Consider the following 23,576-nt stretch of genomic DNA (forward strand, 5'->3'; position numbering starts at 1 on the left):
TGTTAGATCCACTATGGACTGGACTCTCACACTATTATGTTAGATCCACTATGGACTGGACTCTCACTATTATGTTAGATCCACTATGGACTGGACTCTCACAATGTTAGATCCACTATGGACTGGACTCTCTCACTATTATGTTGGATCCACTATGGACTGGACTCTCACTATTATGTTAGATCCACTATGGACTGGACTCTCACAATGTTAGATCCACTATGGACTGGACTCTCTCACTATTATGTTAGATCCACTATGGACTGGACTCTCACACTATTATGTTCGATCCACTATGGACTGGACTCTCACTATTATGCTAGATCCACTATGGACTGGACTCTCACACTATTATGTTAGATCCACTATGGACTGGACTCTCACTATTTTTGTTAGATCCACTATGGACTGGACTCTCACTATTATGTTAGATCCACTATGGACTGGACTCTCACACTATTATGTTAGATCCACTATGGACTGGACTCTCACACTATTATGTTAGATCCACTATGGACTGGACTCTCACTATTATGTTAGATCCACTATGGACTGGACTCTTACACTATTATGTTAGATCCACTATGGACTGGACTCTCACTATTATGCTAGATCCACTATGGACTGGACTCTCACACTATTATGTTAGATCCACTATGGACTGGACTCTCACTATTTTTGTTAGATCCACTATGGACTGGACTCTCACTATTATGTTAGATCCACTATGGACTGGACTCTCACACTATTATGTTAGATCCACTATGGACTGGACTCTCACACTATTATGTTAGATCCACTATGGACTGGACTCTCACTATTATGTTAGATCCACTATGGACTGGACTCTTACACTATTATGTTAGATCCACTATGGACTGGACTCTCACACTATTATGTTAGATCCACTATGGACTGGACTCTCTCACTATTATGTTAGATCCACTATGGACTGGACTCTCACTATTATGTTAGATCCACTATGGACACACAATTGTCAATTTTCTTGGCAATGTGGTCAGAGAGATACATTTTCCTTTTCACTTCCTCATGCACTCCCAAGTCAAAGTAAAAAATGAGGTTTAACATGAGTTGATCAGCGTCTCTGCTTCCAACTAACCCATTGGGCTCTTGTCTCTAGGTAGCGTCTCATCACAAAGACAAGCCACTCCCTCTCCCCCCAGCACTGAGGGATCTCCCCCCGCCCCCGCCCCCCGACCGCCCTCACTCAGCCATGCCGTGCTCGGAGGCACGCGTGCAGAGGCGGCCCTTGCCGTGCACGCCCTGCGAACTCCCGCCGGCGCCCCCGAACCGGCCGCCTGCCGACTGGAGCTCCCGGCCCGTCCTAAAAGCCCTGACTTCCTCCTCCTCCTCGTCATCCGCCTCCTCTTCTATGTCCAGTCAGGTCTCTATTGTGGATCTTCGTGCAGGTGTCAGGGAGCTCTCCAACCGACACTCCCTCCCTCTGGCCCTGCCCTCGGCTCTGGACATGCGCACGGACCCACAGAAGAACAACTCCACGAGTTTGGACCATCAGCTGGTCAGCATGAAGCAAACCAAACCCACATTTTTAACCTGTTTTTTTTATGTCACAATCTGTTGTTGATTCTGGTCCCTTTTCTTGGTATTCCTTCCCTTTTAGAACTTTTCGTCGGTGGTGGGTCAGGACTACGACAACAACAAAGTCAAGCCGTCATCTTCTGCCAATGCCATCTACTCCCTGGCAAGCAGGTATTTTGATTCATATGTTAGAGGACAGCATGCAGTGTTTCCCACAGGGCAGGCATCTATTTGTGGTGGTGTGGTCGGGGGGCGGGGGATGGCGGTGGCAGCGGCCATGACCAAGAAGAACGCAGAGTTGGAATATACCGTATTTTCCGCACCATAAGGCGCCCTGGGTTATAAGCCGCGCCTTCAATGAACGGCATATTTCAAAACTTTGTCCACCTATAAGCCGCCCCGTGTTATAAGCCGCATCTAACTGCGCTAAAGGAATGTCAAAAAAACAGTCAGATAGGTCAGTCAAACTTTAATAATATATTAAAAACCAGCGTGATGTGGGCGCGCATGGAGTCGTATATCAACATGGACGGAGCTGCGTGAAAAAAGCCACCCGGCCTCTTCGCGTAAACTTAAACTTACCTTAACCACTCGCTCATCTTTTCTTCATCCATCCCTTCGAGTTAGCTTTTATGATGACGCCGGCTGGAAAGGTCTCTTTTGGCAAGGTCTTCCTTTTGAATATCACCATGGGTGGAAGTTTCTGGCCATTAGCATGGCAAGCTAGAACCACAGTGAAGGATGACTTCTCATTCCCTGTGGTGCGAATATTCACCGTACGTGCTCCCGTTGTATCCACAGTGCGGTTCACAGGAATATCAGTTGCTGTGAAATAGTAATCCGTGTGCGGATGGAGAGATTGCGTCTTTTCATGAACCGGATCCCTGTCGTTTAGTAGGAGCCATTTTGTGGTCTTTACAGATGTAAACAACACAAAGGAAATGTACGGTAATATCCGCGCGCTTTTTCTTCTTCTACGCGGGCGGGTGGTTGCTTACAGTAGAAGAAGAAGCGCTTCCTGTTCTATGGGGGCGGGTGCTTACCTTGGCGGTTGCTTGCGTAGAAGAAGAAGCGCTTCCTGTTCTACCGGGAAAAAAGATGGCGGCTGTTTACCGTAGTTACGAGACCGAAACTTTATGAAAATGAATCTTAATATTTATCCATATATAAAGCGCACCGGGTTATAAGGCGCACTGTCAGCTATTGAGAAAATTTGTGGTTTTTAGGTGCGCCTTATAGTGCGGAAAATACGGTATATTACCCTCGTATTTTGATCCGGCCGGTCCGTTCTTTTACTCCGTCGTCTTCTTCTTCTTCTTCTTCTTCTTCTTCTTCTGGCCCACCAGGTGAATTAAGTGCTATTGGCGGAGTTACAATGCATTGTAGGCTACCGCCACCTACTGCACCGGAGTTGTAACTACAAGCTACATTCACAGACAGAGTCCCATTGCTTTTATGAGCGGTCGAGCGAGTCAAAAGCCGAAAAATCCATTTGTGGCGGACGTAATTCTTTCGTGGCGGGCCGCCACAAATAAATGAATGTGTGGGAAACACTGGCATGTATCCGTGATGAGCACTGCAGCCTTGCTGCAAGAAAATTCTGGTTTTGAATCTCAATTAAAAATATTTGAACTTTCCTCCCAGGCCGCCTTCAGCGCTAAGGCCACTGGCAGCCGAGGAGGCCCACGACAGTGAGGAAGAGTCCGACTACATGATCCCATCCTCTCGCCCCCTCCTGTTGCCCATCACTACGCCGCCGATAGGAGAGAACCCTCCAATCCCGAGACCTCTACAGCCTCAGCCTAGGTATGTCCTCCAGATGCCAACACAAGGCACCGCCTCTTTCAATCTACGGGAGTCTTGCGTTCGAGTTGAGTTGAGTTTATTTCGAACATGCAAACATACAACATGATACATCACAATTTCCAGTTTCTCTTTTCAACATGTTGGAAAAGGAGTAGGAAAAAGCAGAGTTTATTTAATCCTACCCCTTTTCTTTTACATAGCAGTTGCCAAAATTTTAGTTCACTTCCTGTTCTCAATTTATTCACAAAATACTCCATAAGTAATCACAATAAAAATAAATAAATAAATAATAATTGGTGAAGTAAGATATATTTCATATGATGAGATAAGTAAGATTATTTTGAGAGTGAAAGAATGGATGAATTAAATACATTCAGAATGTTTATCATGGTTCTTCTTCTTTGTACTTTGTAAACACTTTAAGTTTGAAGAGTTTCTTGAAGTGGATCATATTAGTACATTGTTTGATTGCTTTGCTTAATCCATTCCATCATTTAGTTCCACATACTGATATACTGAAGGTCTTAAGTGTTGTACGTGCGTACAAATGTTTTAAATTACATTTTTCTCTAAGATTATATTTCTCCTCTTTTTTTGAGAAGAATTGTTGTATATTCTTGGGTAGCAGGTAGGGCTGCAGCTAACGATTATTTTTCTATCGATTAATCTATAGATTATTTTTTCGATTAATCGGTTAATCTATAGATTATTTTTTCGATTAATCTATAGATTATTTTTCCTTTTACCGATTATTTTTTTTATTTAAAATGAAGAGGAAAAAATAAATGTAGGCCAGTTTTTTCAAAAGGCATGGCTTTTATTTACAAAAAAAAAAAGTATGGCCACTCAGTCAACATTGACAACAACATGACAAAATATTCTGTAACAATGTAAACATTTAAAACTTTTAACATTTAACAAAATTAAAAGTAGCTTATTTGCTTTTTAATGTGCAAATATAAAAGTAAACATCCAGTGCAAATCTTAATATTCTGGAATAGTATAAGCATTTCAAAAGTAAAAGTATTGCTTATTTTGCTTTAAAATGTGCAAAAATAAAGCTAAACATCCAATACAAAAAAGTGCAAAACGGAAATATTCTGTAACAAGTGTAAACATTTCAACAAAAGTAAAAGTATTGCTTATTTGCTAAAATGTGCAAAAATAAAGCTAAACATCCAATACAAAAAAGTGTACAGTGTAAACATTTCAACAAAAGTAAAAGTATTGCTTATTTTGCTTAATAACACAACAATGATAGTATGATTAAAGTGAAAGTTAATTGTTCGTTTGTACATAGTATATGTTGTAAAAGGTATTTGCACAACTAATTAACGTTAGCGTTTGTGACACGTCTTGTGCCGTGGGGTTCTTTCAGGACCGACAGACTGAACGCCAGACGGCTTTGCCAGGTTTACAATCTTTTAATTTTACACAAAGTCTTTTCTCTTCCAACTCTTTTCTCTTTCTTTCCTCGCTTTTCAGCTCCTCTTCCTCGCTCGCTCGTCGTCCTCTGTCTCTTGCGGCGTCGCTCCCGGCGCGCCCCGCCTCGCCACTCGCTCGCCGCCGCCGCCGCCTCTCCACAGCGTTAAAGAGGAGCGCGTCTTTGTAAACACTGAACAGGCACGCCAAACGCGCCTCTCAGAGCAAACGGTGCTTTAGTTTATGAATTTACAACGCAGATACAAATGACACATTCATGTTTTTGTGTAATAATGACAACGTATACGCACGCGGACGATTGACTAGTTGATGGTGATGGCAAGAACGCTGTCGGGGGTTTTCTTTTCAAATGTTCGTTCATAGCCGTTGTGCTGCTATGATAGGCCATTTCCGCTCGACACAGTGTGCATACAACAACATTATTAGGCCGTTTATTGAAATACTCCCACACTTTTGACGACTTTTGGCGTGCTTTTTTTCCCCTCGCTCGCATCGTCTGCTTTGCGCTCCGCCATGACAGTAGTGTGACGTAAATATGCGACGCGCCGACGCACAAAAACGGCGTCGACGTATTTACGTAACCGATGACGCGTCGTTTCAGCCTTAGTAGCAGGTTATAGTTTGCTTTGTGTATCATTTTAGCTGTTTGTCGTGGAATTTCAGTATCTTTGATTCAATAAATAAAGTGTTTGTGTGTTCTCTATATGCAACATGATGTATTATTATAACTGATCTTTTTTGTAACACCGTTAATGAATGAAGTGTACTTTTGTAGTTATTTCCCCATATTTCTACACAGTAACTCAGATATGGTAACACTAGTGAGCAGTAGAGAATATGAAGTGATTTTTTGTCTAGAACATGTTTTGCTTTATTCATTATTGACGTGTTTTTTGCTACTTTATGTTGTATATTTTTTACCTGAGATTTCCAGTTCAATTTATCATCAATCATTATACCTAGAAATTTGGTTTCATTTACTCTTTCAATTTCTATTCCGTCTATTTGTATTTGTGTTTGACTTTCTCTTCTACTGTTACCAAATAGCATTATTTTAGTTTTACTGAGATTCAACAATAGTCTGTTTTTGTCAAACCATCTTTTTAATTTGTTAATTTCTTCTGTTATTATTTGTATTATCTTCTGTGTGTTCTCTCCTGAACAAAACGCTGTTGTATCATCCGCAAATAATACTAACTTTAAATCTTTTGTAACTTTACAAATGTCATTTATATATAGATTGAATAATTTAGGTCCTAGTATTGATCCCTGAGGTACACCACAGGATATATTTAGCGTTGTAGAGGTGTGTTGGCCTAGCTTCACCTATTGTTTCCTGTTCATTAGATAACTTCTTATCCAGTTTAAGACTAACCCTCTGATGCCTTATCGTTCTAGTTTTTTGATTAAAATATTGTGATTAATTGTGTCAAATGCTTTAGTTCGATCCATAAAAACTGCTGCCGCACATTTTTTACTATCTATTGCATTGGTAATTTCTTCTGTAATTTCAATTAAAGCCATTGAAGTTGAAACATTAGCTCTGTATCCATATTGGTTCTCTTCGAGTATTCTATTTTTATTTATGGAACTCTCTAATCTGTTATTGAACAGTTTTTCAATGATTTTAGAAAATTGTGGAAGTAAAGAAACAGGTCTATAGTTTGTAAATTGATGTTTGTCTCCAGTCTTATAAATTGGTGCAACTTTAGCTATTTTCATTTTGTTTGGAAATGTACCTGTTTGAAATGATTAATGGTCCTGAGATCTCTTCAATAACCTTCTTTATCCTTTCCATATCAATTCCGTTACAATCAATTCGTGTATCTCATTTTAACTAGGTGGCTAATCAAAACAGCGCCTACACAGGTTCCCAGCGTAATACACAAGTGATGTTATCTTGAGTGTCTTCCCCCGCCATGAGTCTTCAACTATAATGGGAAATGTGCGGTTCAAACACTGATGACATCTATTAAACAAGACAAGAAGCAAGGAATCATGCAGAGACAAGAGTTAAATTTGGCTCAATGAGGAGAGACGTATTGGACTGTACACTTAGTTACAGTTCCAACCTACGCTCTAAGGCACAGCCCACGTGCTCCTCTATTTATTTGGGAGGTCCCTGGTTACATCGCTGAGGCTGCTTCTGAAGGAAGGGGGGTAATCTCAGCAGCCCCAGTTAGACACAATATATGACTATTCATGAAATGCAAATGTGCTGACACTCGTGATATCGCCTTGTCTCTGCTTTGTCTGCGTCACGGCACTCGATGTTCGCCCTTGGCAGTCAGCAGGCCGGGTCTGGACACAAACACCGATACGAGACGACTCGCTTTGCACAGATAGAAAAGTACAACTTCAGCACAATTGATAATAACTATAGCAACAGCCTTAGCATAAGAGTTGTGTGATAACTTACACATAATTCTTCTAACATAATAGTGAGAGTCCAGTCCATAGTGGATCTAACATAATATTGTGAGAGTCCAGTCCATAGTGGATCTAACATAATATTGTGAGAGTCCAGTCCATAGTGGATCTAACATAATATTGTGAGAGTCCAGTCCATAGTGGATCTAACATAATAGTGTGAGAGTCCAGTCCATAGTGGATCTAACATAATATTGTGAGAGTCCAGTCCATAGTGGATCTAACATAATAGTGTGAGAGTCCAGTCCATAGTGGATCTAACATAATAGTGTGAGAGTCCAGTCCATAGTGGATCTAACATAATAGAGTGAGAGTCCAGTCCATAGTGGATCTAACATAATAGTGTGAGAGTCCAGTCCATAGTGGATCTAACATAATAGAGTGAGAGTCCAGTCCATAGTGGATCTAACATAATAGTGTGAGAGTCCAGTCCATAGTGGATCTAACATAATAGTGTGAGAGTCCAGTCCATAGTGGATCTAACATAATAGTGTGAGAGTCCAGTCCATAGTTGATCTAACATAATATTGTGAGAGTCCAGTCCATAGTGGATCTAACATAATAGTGTGAGAGTCCAGTCCATAGTGGATCTAACATAATAGTGTGAGAGTCCAGTCCATAGTGGATCTAACATAATAGTGTGAGAGTCCAGTCCATAGTGGATCTAACATAATAGTGTGAGAGTCCAGTCCATAGTGGATCTAACATAATATTGTGAGAGTCCAGTCCATAGTGGATCTAACATAATAGTGTGAGAGTCCAGTCCATAGTGGATCTAACATAATAGTGTGAGAGTCCAGTCCATAGTGGATCTAACATAATAGTGTGAGAGTCCAGTCCATAGTGGATCTAACATAATAGTGTAAGAGTCCAGTCCATAGTGGATCTAACATAATAGTGAGAGTCCAGTCCATAGTGGATCTAACATAATAGTGAGAGTCCAGTCCATAGTGGATCTAACATAATAGTGTGAGAGTCCAGTCCATAGTTGATCTAACATAATATTGTGAGAGTCCAGTCCATAGTGGATCTAACATAATAGTGTGAGAGTCCAGTCCATAGTGGATCTAACATAATAGTGTGAGAGTCCAGTCCATAGTGGATCTAACATAATAGTGTGAGAGTCCAGTCCATAGTGGATCTAACATAATAGTGAGAGTCCAGTCCATAGTGGATCTAACATAATAGTGTGAGAGTCCAGTCCATAGTGGATCTAACATAATAGTGTGAGAGTCCAGTCCATAGTGGATCTAACATAATAGTGTGAGAGTCCAGTCCATAGTGGATCTAACATAATAGTGTGAGAGTCCAGTCCATAGTGGATCTAACATAATAGTGTGAGAGTCCAGTCCATAGTGGATCTAACATAATAGTGTGAGAGTCCAGTCCATAGTGGATCTAACATAATAGTGTGAGAGTCCAGTCCATAGTGGATCTAACATAATAGTGTGAGAGTCCAGTCCATAGTGGATCTAACATAATAGTGAGAGTCCAGTCCATAGTGAATCTAACATAATAGTGTGAGAGTCCAGTCCATAGTGGATCTAACATAATAGTGTGAGAGTCCAGTCCATAGTGGATCTAACATAATAGTGTGAGAGTCCAATCCATAGTGGATCTAACATAATATTGTGAGAGTCCAGTCCATAGTGGATCTAACATAATAGTGTGAGAGTCCAGTCCATAGTGGATCTAACATAATATTGTGAGAGTCCAGTCCATAGTGGATCTAACATAATAGTGTGAGAGTCCAGTCCATAGTGGATCTAACATAATAGTGTGAGAGTCCAGTCCATAGTGGATCTAACATAATAGAGTGAGAGTCCAGTCCATAGTGGATCTAACATAATAGTGTGAGAGTCCAGTCCATAGTGGATCTAACATAATAGTGTGAGAGTCCAGTCCATAGTGGATCTAACATAATAGTGAGAGTCCAGTCCATAGTGGATCTAACATAATAGTGAGAGTCCAGTCCATAGTGGATCTAACATAATAGTGAGAGTCCAGTCCATAGTGGATCTAACATAATAGTGTGAGAGTCCAGTCCATAGTGGATCTAACATAATAGTGTGAGAGTCCAGTCCATAGTGGATCTAACATAATATTGTGAGAGTCCAGTCCATAGTGGATCTAACATAATAGTGTGAGAGTCCAGTCCATAGTGGATCTAACATAATAGTGTGAGAGTCCAGTCCATAGTGGATCTAACATAATAGTGTGAGAGTCCAGTCCATAGTGGATCTAACATAATAGTGTGAGAGTCCAGTCCATAGTGGATCTAACATAATAGTGTGAGAGTCCAGTCCATAGTGGATCTAACATAATAGTGTGAGAGTCCAGTCCATAGTGGATCTAACATAATAGTGTGAGAGTCCAGTCCATAGTGGATCTAACATAATAGTGTGAGAGTCCAGTCCATAGTGGATCTAAAATAATATTGTGAGAGTCCAGTCCATAGTGGATCTAACATAATAGTGTGAGAGTCCAGTCCATAGTGGATCTAACATAATAGTGTGAGAGTCCAGTCCATAGTGGATCTAACATAATAGTGTGAGAGTCCAGTCCATAGTGGATCTAACATAATAGTGTGAGAGTCCAGTCCATAGTGGATCTAACATAATAGTGTGAGAGTCCAGTCCATAGTGGATCTAACATAATAGTGTGAGAGTCCAGTCCATAGTGGATCTAAAATAATATTGTGAGAGTCCAGTCCATAGTGGATCTAACATAATAGTGTGAGAGTCCAGTCCATAGTGGATCTAACATAATATTGTGAGAGTCCAGTCCATAGTGAATCTAACATAATAGTGTGAGAGTCCAGTCCATAGTGGATCTAACATAATATTGTGAGAGTCCAGTCCATAGTGGATCTAACATAATATTGTGAGAGTCCAGTCCATAGTGAATCTAACATAATAGTGTGAGAGTCCAGTCCATAGTGGATCTAACATAATATTGTGAGAGTCCAGTCCATAGTGGATCTAACATAATATTGTGAGAGTCCAGTCCATAGTGGATCTAACATAATAGTGTGAGAGTCCAGTCCATAGTGGATCTAACATAATAGTGTGAGAGTCCAGTCCATAGTGGATCTAACATAATATTGTGAGAGTCCAGTCCATAGTGGATCTAACATAATATTGTGAGAGTCCAGTCCATAGTGGATCTAACATAATATTGTGAGAGTCCAGTCCATAGTGGATCTAACATAATAGTGTGAGAGTCCAGTCCATAGTGGATCTAACATAATAGTGTGAGAGTCCAGTCCATAATGGATCTAACATAATAGTGTGAGAGTCCAGTCCATAGTGGATCTAACATAATAGTGTGAGAGTCCAGTCCATAGTGGATCTAACATAATAGTGTGAGAGTCCAGTCCATAGTGGATCTAACATAATATTGTGAGAGTCCAGTCCATAGTGGATCTAACATAATAGTGTGAGAGTCCAGTCCATAGTGGATCTAACATAATATTGTGAGAGTCCAGTCCATAGTGAATCTAACATAATAGTGTGAGAGTCCAGTCCATAGTGGATCTAACATAATAGTGTGAGAGTCCAGTCCATAGTGGATCTAACATAATAGTGTGAGAGTCCAATCCATAGTGGATCTAACATAATATTGTGAGAGTCCAGTCCATAGTGGATCTAACATAATAGTGTGAGAGTCCAGTCCATAGTGGATCTAACATAATAGTGTGAGAGTCCAGTCCATAGTGGATCTAACATAATAGTGTGAGAGTCCAGTCCATAGTGGATCTAACATAATATTGTGAGAGTCCAGTCCATAGTGGATCTAACATAATAGTGTGAGAGTCCAGTCCATAGTGGATCTAACATAATAGTGTGAGAGTCCAGTCCATAGTGGATCTAACATAATAGAGTGAGATTCCAGTCCATAGTGGATCTAACATAATAGTGTGAGAGTCCAGTCCATAGTGGATCTAACATAATAGTGTGAGAGTCCAGTCCATAGTGGATCTAACATAATAGTGTGAGAGTCCAGTCCATAGTGGATCTAACATAATAGTGTGAGAGTCCAGTCCATAGTGGATCTAACATAATAGTGTGAGTGTCCAGTCCATAGTGGATCTAACATAATAGTGAGAGTCCAGTCCATAGTGGATCTAACATAATAGTGTGAGAGTCCAGTCCATAGTGGATCTAACATAATAGTGAGAGTCCAGTCCATAGTGGATCTAACATAATAGTGTGAGAGTCCAGTCCATAGTGGATCTAACATAATAGTGTGAGAGTCCTGTCCATAGTGGATCTAACATAATATTGTGAGAGTCCAGTCCATAGTGGATCTAACATAATAGTGAGAGTCCAGTCCATAGTGGATCTAACATAATAGTGTGAGAGTCCAGTCCATAGTGGATCTAACATAATAGTGAGAGTCCAGTCCATAGTGGATCTAACATAATAGTGTGAGAGTCCAGTCCATAGTGGATCTAACATAATAGTGTGAGAGTCCAGTCCATAGTGGATCTAACATAATAGTGTGAGAGTCCAGTCCATAGTGGATCTAACATAATAGTGTGAGAGTCCAGTCCATAGTGGATCTAACATAATAGTGTGAGAGTCCAGTCCATAGCGGATCTAACATAATAGTGTGAGAGTCCAGTCCATAGTGGATCTAACATAATATTGTGAGAGTCCAGTCCATAGTGGATCTAACATAATAGTGTGAGAGTCCAGTCCATAGTGAATCTAACATAATAGTGTGAGAGTCCAGTCCATAGTGGATCTAACATAATATTGTGAGAGTCCAGTCCATAGTGGATCTAACATAATATTGTGAGAGTCCAGTCCATAGTGGATCTAACATAATAGTGTGAGAGTCCAGTCCATAGTGGATCTAACATAATAGTGTGAGAGTCCAGTCCATAGTGGATCTAACATAATAGTGTGAGAGTCCAGTCCATAGTGGATCTAACATAATAGTGTGAGAGTCCAGTCCATAGTGGATCTAACATAATAGTGTGAGAGTCCAGTCCATAGTGGATCTAAAATAATATTGTGAGAGTCCAGTCCATAGTGGATCTAACATAATAGTGTGAGAGTCCAGTCCATAGTGGATCTAACATAATATTGTGAGAGTCCAGTCCATAGTGAATCTAACATAATAGTGTGAGAGTCCAGTCCATAGTGGATCTAACATAATATTGTGAGAGTCCAGTCCATAGTGGATCTAACATAATATTGTGAGAGTCCAGTCCATAGTGAATCTAACATAATAGTGTGAGAGTCCAGTCCATAGTGGATCTAACATAATATTGTGAGAGTCCAGTCCATAGTGGATCTAACATAATATTGTGAGAGTCCAGTCCATAGTGGATCTAACATAATAGTGTGAGAGTCCAGTCCATAGTGGATCTAACATAATAGTGTGAGAGTCCAGTCCATAATGGATCTAACATAATAGTGTGAGAGTCCAGTCCATAGTGGATCTAACATAATAGTGTGAGAGTCCAGTCCATAGTGGATCTAACATAATAGTGTGAGAGTCCAGTCCATAGTGGATCTAACATAATATTGTGAGAGTCCAGTCCATAGTGGATCTAACATAATAGTGTGAGAGTCCAGTCCATAGTGGATCTAACATAATATTGTGAGAGTCCAGTCCATAGTGAATCTAACATAATAGTGTGAGAGTCCAGTCCATAGTGGATCTAACATAATAGTGTGAGAGTCCAGTCCATAGTGGATCTAACATAATAGTGTGAGAGTCCAATCCATAGTGGATCTAACATAATATTGTGAGAGTCCAGTCCATAGTGGATCTAACATAATAGTGTGAGAGTCCAGTCCATAGTGGATCTAACATAATAGTGTGAGAGTCCAGTCCATAGTGGATCTAACATAATAGTGTGAGAGTCCAGTCCATAGTGGATCTAACATAATATTGTGAGAGTCCAGTCTATAGTGGATCTAACATAATAGTGTGAGAGTCCAGTCCATAGTGGATCTAACATAATAGTGTGAGAGTCCAGTCCATAGTGGATCTAACATAATAGAGTGAGATTCCAGTCCATAGTGGATCTAACATAATAGTGTGAGAGTCCAGTCCATAGTGGATCTAACATAATAGTGTGAGAGTCCAGTCCATAGTGGATCTAACATAATAGTGTGAGAGTCCAGTCCATAGTGGATCTAACATAATAGTGAGAGTCCAGTCCATAGTGGATCTAACATAATAGTGTGAGAGTCCAGTCCATAGTGGATCTAACATAATAGTGTGAGAGTCCAGTCCATAGTGGATCTAACATAATAGTGTGAGAGTCCAGTCCATAGTGGATCTAACATAATAGTGTGAGTGTCCAGTCCATAGTGGATCTAACATAATAGTGAGAGTCCAGTCCATAGTGGATCTAACATAATAGTGTGAGAGTCCAGTCCATAGTGGATCTAACATAATAGTGAGAGTCCAGTCCATAGTGGATCTAACATAATAGTGTGAGAGTCCAGTCCATAGTGGATCTAACATAATAGTGTGAGAGTCCTGTCCATAGTGGATCTAACATAATATTGTGAGAGTCCAGTCCATAGTGGATCTAACATAATAGTGAGAGTCCAGTCCATAGTGGATCTAACATAATAGTGTGAGAGTCCAGTCCATAGTGGATCTAACATAATAGTGAGAGTCCAGTCCATAGTGGATCTAACATAATAGTGTGAGAGTCCAGTCCATAGTGGATCTAACATAATAGTGTGAGAGTCCAGTCCATAGTGGATCTAACATAATAGTGTGAGAGTCCAGTCCATAGTGGATCTAACATAATAGTGTGAGAGTCCAGTCCATAGTGGATCTAACATAATAGTGTGAGAGTCCAGTCCATAGCGGATCTAACATAATAGTGTGAGAGTCCAGTCCATAGTGGATCTAACATAATATTGTGAGAGTCCAGTCCATAGTGGATCTAACATAATAGTGTGAGAGTCCAGTCCATAGTGGATCTAACATAATATTGTGAGAGTCCAGTCCATAGTGGATCTAACATAATAGTGTGAGAGTCCAGTCCATAGTGGATCTAACATAATAGTGTGAGAGTCCAGTCCATAGTGGATCTAACATAATAGAGTGAGATTCCAGTCCATAGTGGATCTAACATAATAGTGTGAGAGTCCAGTCCATAGTGGATCTAACATAATAGTGTGAGAGTCCAGTCCATAGTGGATCTAACATAATAGTGTGAGAGTCCAGTCCATAGTGGATCTAACATAATAGTGAGAGTCCAGTCCATAGTGGATCTAACATAATAGTGTGAGAGTCCAGTCCATAGTGGATCTAACATAATAGTGTGAGAGTCCAGTCCATAGTGGATCTAACATAATAGTGTGAGTGTCCAGTCCATAGTGGATCTAACATAATAGTGAGAGTCCAGTCCATAGTGGATCTAACATAATAGTGTGAGAGTCCAGTCCATAGTGGATCTAACATAATAGTGAGAGTCCAGTCCATAGTGGATCTAACATAATAGTGAGAGTCCAGTCCATAGTGGATCTAACATAATAGTGTGAGAGTCCAGTCCATAGTGGATCTAACATAATAGTGAGAGTCCAGTCCATAGTGGATCTAACATAATAGTGTGAGATATTGCGTGATGGGTAAAATTTTGAAAAAAACTTTGAAAAATAAAATAAGCCACTGGGAACTGATTTTTAATGGTTTTAACCCTTCTGAAATTGTGATAATGTTCCCCTTTAAAGGTTTTTAATAAACACTAAGTGCATATTTTCTAAGTCTCTTTGTTCATGCAAAACGAAACATGATTAGTATAGATTTAAAAATAAATATGTACTCCAAATTGAACTTGTGATTAATCAGACTAAAAATATGAATGGTCTGACAGCGCAAGAAGCCTCCTGAAGCTGTGGTTGATTAAAGAAACGCCACCCTAAATGCGTCACGCACGGGTTTTCTTTTCTGCAGGTCCACCCTGACTGACACGGAGGACGGGCCGCCAATGTACGAGGCCATGTACAACATCCAGGCTGGGCAGGAGCAAGCCGGGGATTCAGGTACAAATCATTTTGACTGCTATCTATGTCACGGGGCGCATGAGACCGGTCAAATAAAATAAGTCTTCACTTCAAAAAGGAACTGCATTTTTGGGGGAATCTTGCCTGTCGTTCTCAATCATTATGAGTGACATGACAATGTTTTTTTTAATTCTAAATATTCAATAAACGGGATCAAAAGTCTGCTCAATTCTGCCCTTAAAAAAATCCCATCACCTCCATAAAATGTTTTATAAACATGATGTAAGTACATATTTAATGTAGTAACAGGCACATTCATAATAACATTTAGCATTCATGCATTTTGATCATTTTAACATTTATTTAAAAAACATATAACAATATTTGCTTTTTTTTAAATCACTGATTTTTACACGAGAGCCAACAAACATAATAAAACATCACTTACTGTACAAGGTCTGCTGTCATTAGGATGCCGACTGCTAGGATGTTCATATATTCCCATTTAGATGAAAAATTGCTCTCTTTTTTTTAATGCATTCTAAATATTCAATAAACGGGCTCAAAAGTCTGCTCAATTCTGCCCTTAAAAAAATCCCATCACCTCCATAAAATGTTTTATAAACATGATGTAAGTACATATTTAATGTAGTAACAGGCACATTCATAATAACATTTAGCATTCATGCATTTTGATCATTTTAACATTTATTTAAAAAACATATACCGGTAACAATGTTGGCTTTTTTTTAATCACTGATTTTTACACGAGAGCCAACAAACATAATAAAACATCACTTACTGTACAAGGTCTGCTGTCATTAAGATGCCGACTGCTAGGATGTTCATATATTCCCATTTAGATGAAGAATGACTCATTTTTTTTAATGCATTCAAAATATTCTATAAATGGAATCAAAAGTCTGCTCAATTCTGCCCTTAAAAAAATCCCATCACCTCCATAAAATGTTTTATAAACATGATGTAAGTACATATTTAATGTAGTAACAGGCACATTCATAATAACATTTAGCATTAATGCATTTTGATCATTTTAACATTTATTTAAAAAACATATCACAATGTTTGCTTTTTTTTAATCACTGATTTTTACACGAGAGCCAACAAACATAATAAACATCACTTACTGTACAAGGTCTGCTGTCATTAGGATGCCGACTGCTAGGATGTTCATATATTCCCATTTAGATGAAAAATTGCTCTCTTTTTTTTTAATGCATTCTAAATATTCAATAAACGGCTCAAAAGTCTGCTCAATTCTGCCCTTAAAAAAATCCCATCACCTCCATAAAATGTTTTATAAACATGATGTAAGTACATATTTAATGTAGTAACAGGCACATTCATAATAACATTTAGCATTCATGCATTTTGATCATTTTAACATTTATTTAAAAAACATATAACAATGTTTGCTTTTTTTTTATCTCTGATTTTTACACGAGAGCCAACAAACATAAAACATCACTTACTGTACAAGGTCTGCTGTCATTAGGATGCCGACTGCTAGGATGTTCATATATTCCCATTTAGATGAAGAATGACTCTTTTTTTTTTTTAATGTATTCAAAATATTCTATAAATGGAATCAAAAGTCTGCTCAATTCTGCCCTTAAAAAAATCCCATCACCTCCATAAAATGTTTTATAAATATGATGTAAGTACATATTTAATGTAGTAACAGGCACATTCATAATAACATTTAGCATTCATGCATTTTGATCATTTTAACATTTATTTAAAAAACATATCACAATGTTTGCTTTTTTTTTTCCACTGATTTTTACACCAGAGCCAACAAACATAATACATCACTTACTGTACAAGGTCTGCTGTCATTAGGATGCCGACTGCTAGGATGTTCATATATTCCCATTTAGATGAAAAATGACTCATTTTTTTTAATAAATTCCAAATATTCAATAAACGGGCTCAAAATTCTGCTCAATTCTGCCCTTGAAAAAATCCCATCACCTCCATAAAATGTTTTATAAACATGATGTAAGTACATATTTAATGTAGTAACAGGCACATTCATAATAACATTTAGCATTCATGCATTTTGATCATTTTAAGCACACGTGGCACATTTATTTAAAAAACATATCACAATATTTGCTTTTTTTTAAATCACTGATTTTTACACGAGAGCCAACAAACATAATACATCACTTACTGTACAAGGTCTGCTGTCATTAAGATGCCGACTGCTAGGATCTTCATATATTCCCATTTAGATGAAAAATTTCTTTTTTTTTTTTTTTTTTAATGCATTCTAAATATTCAATAAATGGGCTCAAAAGTCTGCTCAATTCTGCCCTTAAAAAAATCCCATCACCTCCATAAAATGTTTTATAAACATGATGTAAGTATATATTTAATGTAGTAACAGGCACATTCATAATAACATTTAGCATTTATGCATTTTGATCATTTTAACATTTATTTAAAAAACATATCACAATGTTTGCTTTTTTTTATCACTGATTTTTACACGAGAGCCAACAAACATAATAAAACATCACTTACTCAGGCATGTGATTTTTCCGTCTAAAGTCGGAATTCCGTCTTTTTTAATCTCGGGGAAAAAAATAATTATCTCCCGTTTTTCCGTTTTTTTTCCCGACCCTAAATCAAGACTCGAGACGTAGTTTATATTACGCCGTAGTTGATTGGTCGATATGTTCCTTGTGACCAATCAGGACATCTGTTATGAATGATGACGTTAATAACGTCATCATTCATAATGGTTATTACCGCCATTTTCCATATGTAAACGATGTCGGTTCTCGAGAGATAGGACGCTTTACGAGTAAAAGAAATTGATAAACATGTCAAAAATAAGTTTCGATGGGACTGGATGGAAAGGGAAATCACTGATACTGTTGGGAAGAAGGAAGTTATGACTTTGTGCGGTGATTTTATTCGGAAAATCGATCGTCCCGGAAAGGTTTTGTGCACGTGGTGTCATGATAATATTGACTATGGATCACGAGGTTTCAAGGCTTTGGAAGTACATGCGAAACGCCAAAAACATATGAAACAACTTGAAGCAAGGAAAACAAACTTTTCACTAGCTCGTACTTTTGGATGTCAACCGAAAGTGAGCAAACCTTACTATCATGACTTGGTCTTGGGTGTTAGCTTTTCCGGGATGCAACGTAAAGTTGGCTCGAGCGAGACGGGAATGTAAGTACATTTTTATTTAAAGACTATAACTACAAAAAAAGGAAGTAAACAAAAGGCGCGCACAATGGCGGAGAACAAACTATGAAACCAAAAAGACTATAAACATGGAACAAAAACTTACTTGGCTTGGACAAAAATAGTAGCATGAAGGATGGACATGGAAAGAAGTGTCAGGAATGGACAGAGCATAAATGTGAGGGATGTCGTCAGAACGACAAACTGAAAACAATGAACTTAAATACTATAGACATGATTAACGAAAACAGGTGCGTGACTCAAAACGTGAAACAGGTGCGTGGCGTGACAGGTGAAAACTAATGGTTGCTATGGTGACAAAACAAAACAAAAGTGCACAAAAAGTCCAAAAACAAAACCGAACATGACCAAAACAAAAACATGATCACACAGACATGACACTTACGGACTTCATCCTTTGTTTACATCGGCAACTGCCGTAGACATGGAGAGGAAAGATCCACCCAAACAACCCACTTCAGTTGCAGACAGGGTTGTTAATAATGAGATAAGCTAAAAAATATTTGCTTGCGAAATACGCATGTTTGTTTTAAATATTAACCAATTATTGCTTTGCGAAATATAAATGGGTTTTTCTAAAAATAAAAAGCGACGTGAAAATATATTATGAAATTACAGAAAGTCAAAGAGTCGCATTATTGATTCCAGTTAACAATTTATTTGAAATAAATTTGCATATAATACTATTTTGTAATATTAAGTTCTTATGTAGTCTCAATATTGTCAGTGGTGTAACAATATTGAAGGTAAATATTTTCACACTCAGCGTCCTCACATTATTATTATTTCCTATTTTCAAATATGAGTAAACAATACTAAACATGTTTAATTATTTTCATAAATGTATATCCTATTTTGGCGAAAAGAATGAAATGTTTACATTTGGTATTTTGTTATATTTATAACTAAACTTGTAGGCAATTAGGCATATACATTAAAACTGTGAATTGTTATTAGTGGTTATGTATTTTACAATTACCGTATTTTCCGCACCATAAGCCGCCCTGGGTTATAAGCCGCGCCTTCAATGAACGGCATATTTCAAAACTTTGTCCACCTATAAGCCGCCCCGTGTTATAAGCCGCATCTAACTGCGCTAAAGGAATGTCCAAAAAACAGTCAGATAGGTCAGTCAAACTTTAATAATATATTAAAAACCAGCGTGATGTGGGCGCGCATGGAGTCGTATATCAACATGGACGGAGCTGCGTGAAAAAAGCCACCCGGCCTCTTCGCGTAAACTTACCTTAACCACTCGCTCATCTTTTCTTCATCCATCCCTTCGAGTTAGCTTTTATGATGACGCCGGCTGGAAAGGTCTCTTTTGGCAAGGTCTTCCTTTTGAATATCACCATGGGTGGAAGTTTCTGGCCATTAGCATGGCAAGCTAGAACCACAGTGAAGGATGACTTCTCATTCCCTGTGGTGCGAATATTCACCGTACGTGCTCCCGTTGTATCCACAGTGCGGTTTACAGGAATATCAAAAGTCAGTGGAACCTCGTCCATGTTGATAATGTTCTCTGGCCGGATCTTTTTTTCAGCTATCTTGTTTTTACAATATGCACGGAAAGTAGCCAGCTTTTCTTGAAAGTCTTTAGGCAGTTGCTGTGAAATAGTAATCCGTGTGCGGATGGAGAGATTGCGTCTTTTCATGAACCGGATCCCTGTCGCTTAGTAGGAGCCATTTTGTGGTCTTTACAGATGTAAACACACAAAGGAAATGAAACGTAATATTCGCGCGCTTCTTCTTCTTCTACGCGGGCGGGTGGTTGCTTACAGTAGAAGAAGAAGCGCTTCCTGTTCTATGGGGGCGGGTGCTTACCTTGGCGGTTGCTTGCGTAGAAGAAGAAGCACTTCCTCTTCTACGGGGAAAAAAGATGGCGGCTGTTTACCGTAGTTGCGAGACCGAACCTTTATGAAAATGAATCTTAATATTAATCCATATATAAAGCGCACCGGGTTATAAGCCGCACTGTCAGCTTTTGAGAAAATTTGTGGTTTTTAGGTGCGCCTTATAGTGCGGAAAATACGGTAATGCTACTTTCTGATAGCATATATCATGTAATAGTCTTAACTTTATAATATATTTTGTATAATAATAAATCTTGGCAAACCTGTTACACCACTGATAATTTTTTTTACCCCATATATACAATATCTGACTACCGGTAATAGTAATGATAGAATGATTTCAAATATGAAAGGACATTTTATTTTAGAGCAATCTGCTTATTACCAAAAGCTAGGCAAATTTTGAGAATGACCCATATTGTGTATTTGAATGTGTCAAATGGTGCTGTCTTTGTTAATTTTAGCATGTTAAATTGGTGAAAAACCAGGAGCTTCGGGGGGCATCGCCCCCCCTTGTCCCCCCACCAGGGCGCCTTCGTCCCCCAGACCCCCGGAAATTTTTTCAGTCTTTTTCATTGTGGTCAAATCACATGCCTGTTTACTGCACAAGGTCTGCTGTCATTAGGATGCAGACTGCTAGGATGTTCATACCGTATTTTTCGGACTATAAGTCGCAGTTTTTTTTCATAGTTTGGCCGGGGGTGCGACTTATACTCAGGAGCGACTTATGTGTGAAATGATTAACACATTATAATATTATTGATCTCATTCACGTAAGAGACTAGACGTATAAGATTTCCTGGGATTTAGCGATTAGGAGTGACAGATTGTTTGGTAAACGTATAGCATGTTCTATATGTTATAGTTATTTGAATGACTCTTACCATAATATGTTACGTTAACATACCAGTTGGTTATTTATGCCTCATATAACGTACACTTATTCAGCCTGTTGTTCACTATTCTTTATTTATTTTAAATTGCCTTTCAAATGTCTATTCTTGCTGTTGGCTTTTATCAAATACATTTCCCCAAAAAATGCGACTTATACTGCAGTGCGACTTATATATGTTTTTTCCCTTCTTTATTATGCATTTTCAGCCGGTGCGACTTATACTCCGAAAAATACGGTATATTCCCATTTAGATGAAGAATGACTAATTTTTTTTAAATGCATTCTAAATATTCAATAAATAGGATCAAAAGTCAGCTCAATTCTGCCCTTAAAAAAATTCTATCACCTCCATAAAATGTTTTATAAACATGATGTAAGTACATATTTAATGTAGTAACAGGCACATTCATAATAACATTTAGCATTCATGCATTTTGATCATTTTAAGCACACCCGGCACATTTATTTAAAAAACATATCACAATGTTTGCTTTTTTTTAATCACTGATTTTTACACGAGAGCCAACAAATATAATACATCACTTACTGTACAAGGTCTGCTGTCATTAGGATGCCGACTGCTAGGATCTTCATATATTCCCATTTAGATGAATATTTGCTCTTTTTTTTTTTAATGCATTCAAAATATTCTATAAATGGAATCAAAAGTCTGCTCAATTCTGCCCTTAAAAAAACCCCATCACCTCCATAAAATGTTTTATAAACATGATGTAAGTACATATTTAATGTAGTAACAGGCACATTCATAATAACATTTAGCATTCATGCATTTTGATCATTTTAACATTTATTTAAAAAACATATAACAATGTTTGCTTTTTTTTAAATCACTGATTTTTACACGAGAGCCAACAAACATAATAAACATCACTTACTGTACAAGGTCTGCTGTCATTAGGATGCCGACTGCTAGGATGTTCATATATTCCCATTTAGATGAAAAATTGCTCTTTTTTTTTAATGCATTCTAAATATTTAATAAACGGGCTCAAAAGTCTGCTCAATTCTGCCCTTAAAAAAATCCCATCACCTCCATAAAATGTTTTATAAACATGATGTAAGTACATATTTAATGTAGTAACAGGCACATTCATAATAACATTTAGCATTCATGCATTTTGATCATTTTAACATTTATTTAAAAAACATATAACAATGTTTGCTTTTTTTTAATCACTGATTTTTACACGAGAGCCAACAAATATAATACATCACTTACTGTACAAGGTCTGCTGTCATTAGGATGCCGACTGCTAGATCTTCATATATTCCTATTTAGATGAAAAATTGCTCTTTTTTTTTAATGCATTCTAAATATTCAATAAATGGGCTCAAAAGTCTGCTCAATTCTGCCCTTAAAAAAATCCCATCACCTCCATAAAATGTTTTATAAACATGATGTAAGTATATATTTAATGTAGTAACAGGCACATTCATAATAACATTTAGCATTCATGCATTTTGATCATTTTAACATTTATTTAAAAAACATATAACAATGTTTGCTTCTTTTTTTTCCACTGATTTTTACACGAGAGCCAACAAACATAATACATCACTTACTGTACAAGGTCTGCTGTCATTAGGATGCCGACTGCTAGGATCTTCATATATTCCCATTTAGATGAAAAATTGCTCTTTTTTTTTTTAATGCATTCTAAATATTCAATAAACGGGCTCAAAATTCTGCGCAATTCTGCCCTTGAAAAAATCCCATCACCTCCATAAAATGTTTTATAAACATGATGTAAGTACATATTTAATGTAGTAACAGGCACATTCATAATAACATTTAGCATTCATGCATTTTGATCATTTTAACATTTATTTAAAAAACATATAACAATGTTTGCTTTTTTTTTATCACTGATTTTTACTCAAGAGCCAACAAACAATAATAAAACATCACATACTGTACAAGGTCTGCTGTCATTAGGATGCCGACTGCTAGGATGTTCAAATATTCCCATTTAGAAGAAGAATGACTCATTTTTTAAAATGCATTCTAAATATTCAATAAATAGGATCAAAAGTCTGCTCAATTCTGCCCTTAAAAAAATCCCATCACCTCCATAAAATGTTTTATAAACATGATGTAAGTACATATTTAATGTAGTAACAGGCACATTCATAATAACATTTAGCATTCATGCATTTTGATCATTTTAAGCACACGCGGCACATTTATTTAAAAAAACATCACAATGTTTGCTTTTTTTTAATCACTGATTTTTACACGAGAGCCAACAAACAATAATAAAACATCACATACTGTACAAGGTCTGCTGTCATTAGGATGCCGACTGCTAGGATGTTCAAATATTCCCATTTAGATGA

General features: G+C 37.9%; 1 protein-coding gene across 1 annotated transcript in view; it reads left to right on the forward strand.

The window, feature by feature from the left end:
• The window catches only part of cbl (Cbl proto-oncogene, E3 ubiquitin protein ligase), a 205,467-nt gene that overhangs the window by 171,494 nt on the left and 10,397 nt on the right, over nt 1-23,576 (forward strand). The window contains exons 11-14 of the mRNA XM_061973246.2: nt 1,142-1,540; nt 1,643-1,731; nt 3,205-3,366; nt 15,175-15,263. Of these exons, the coding sequence (XP_061829230.1) occupies nt 1,142-1,540; nt 1,643-1,731; nt 3,205-3,366; nt 15,175-15,263 (739 nt within the window). The remainder of the gene's footprint in view (nt 1-1,141; nt 1,541-1,642; nt 1,732-3,204; nt 3,367-15,174; nt 15,264-23,576) is intronic.

The sequence above is a fragment of the Nerophis lumbriciformis genome, linkage group LG17, assembly GCF_033978685.3.
Source record: "Nerophis lumbriciformis linkage group LG17, RoL_Nlum_v2.1, whole genome shotgun sequence".
Lineage (NCBI taxonomy): Eukaryota > Metazoa > Chordata > Actinopteri > Syngnathiformes > Syngnathidae > Nerophis > Nerophis lumbriciformis.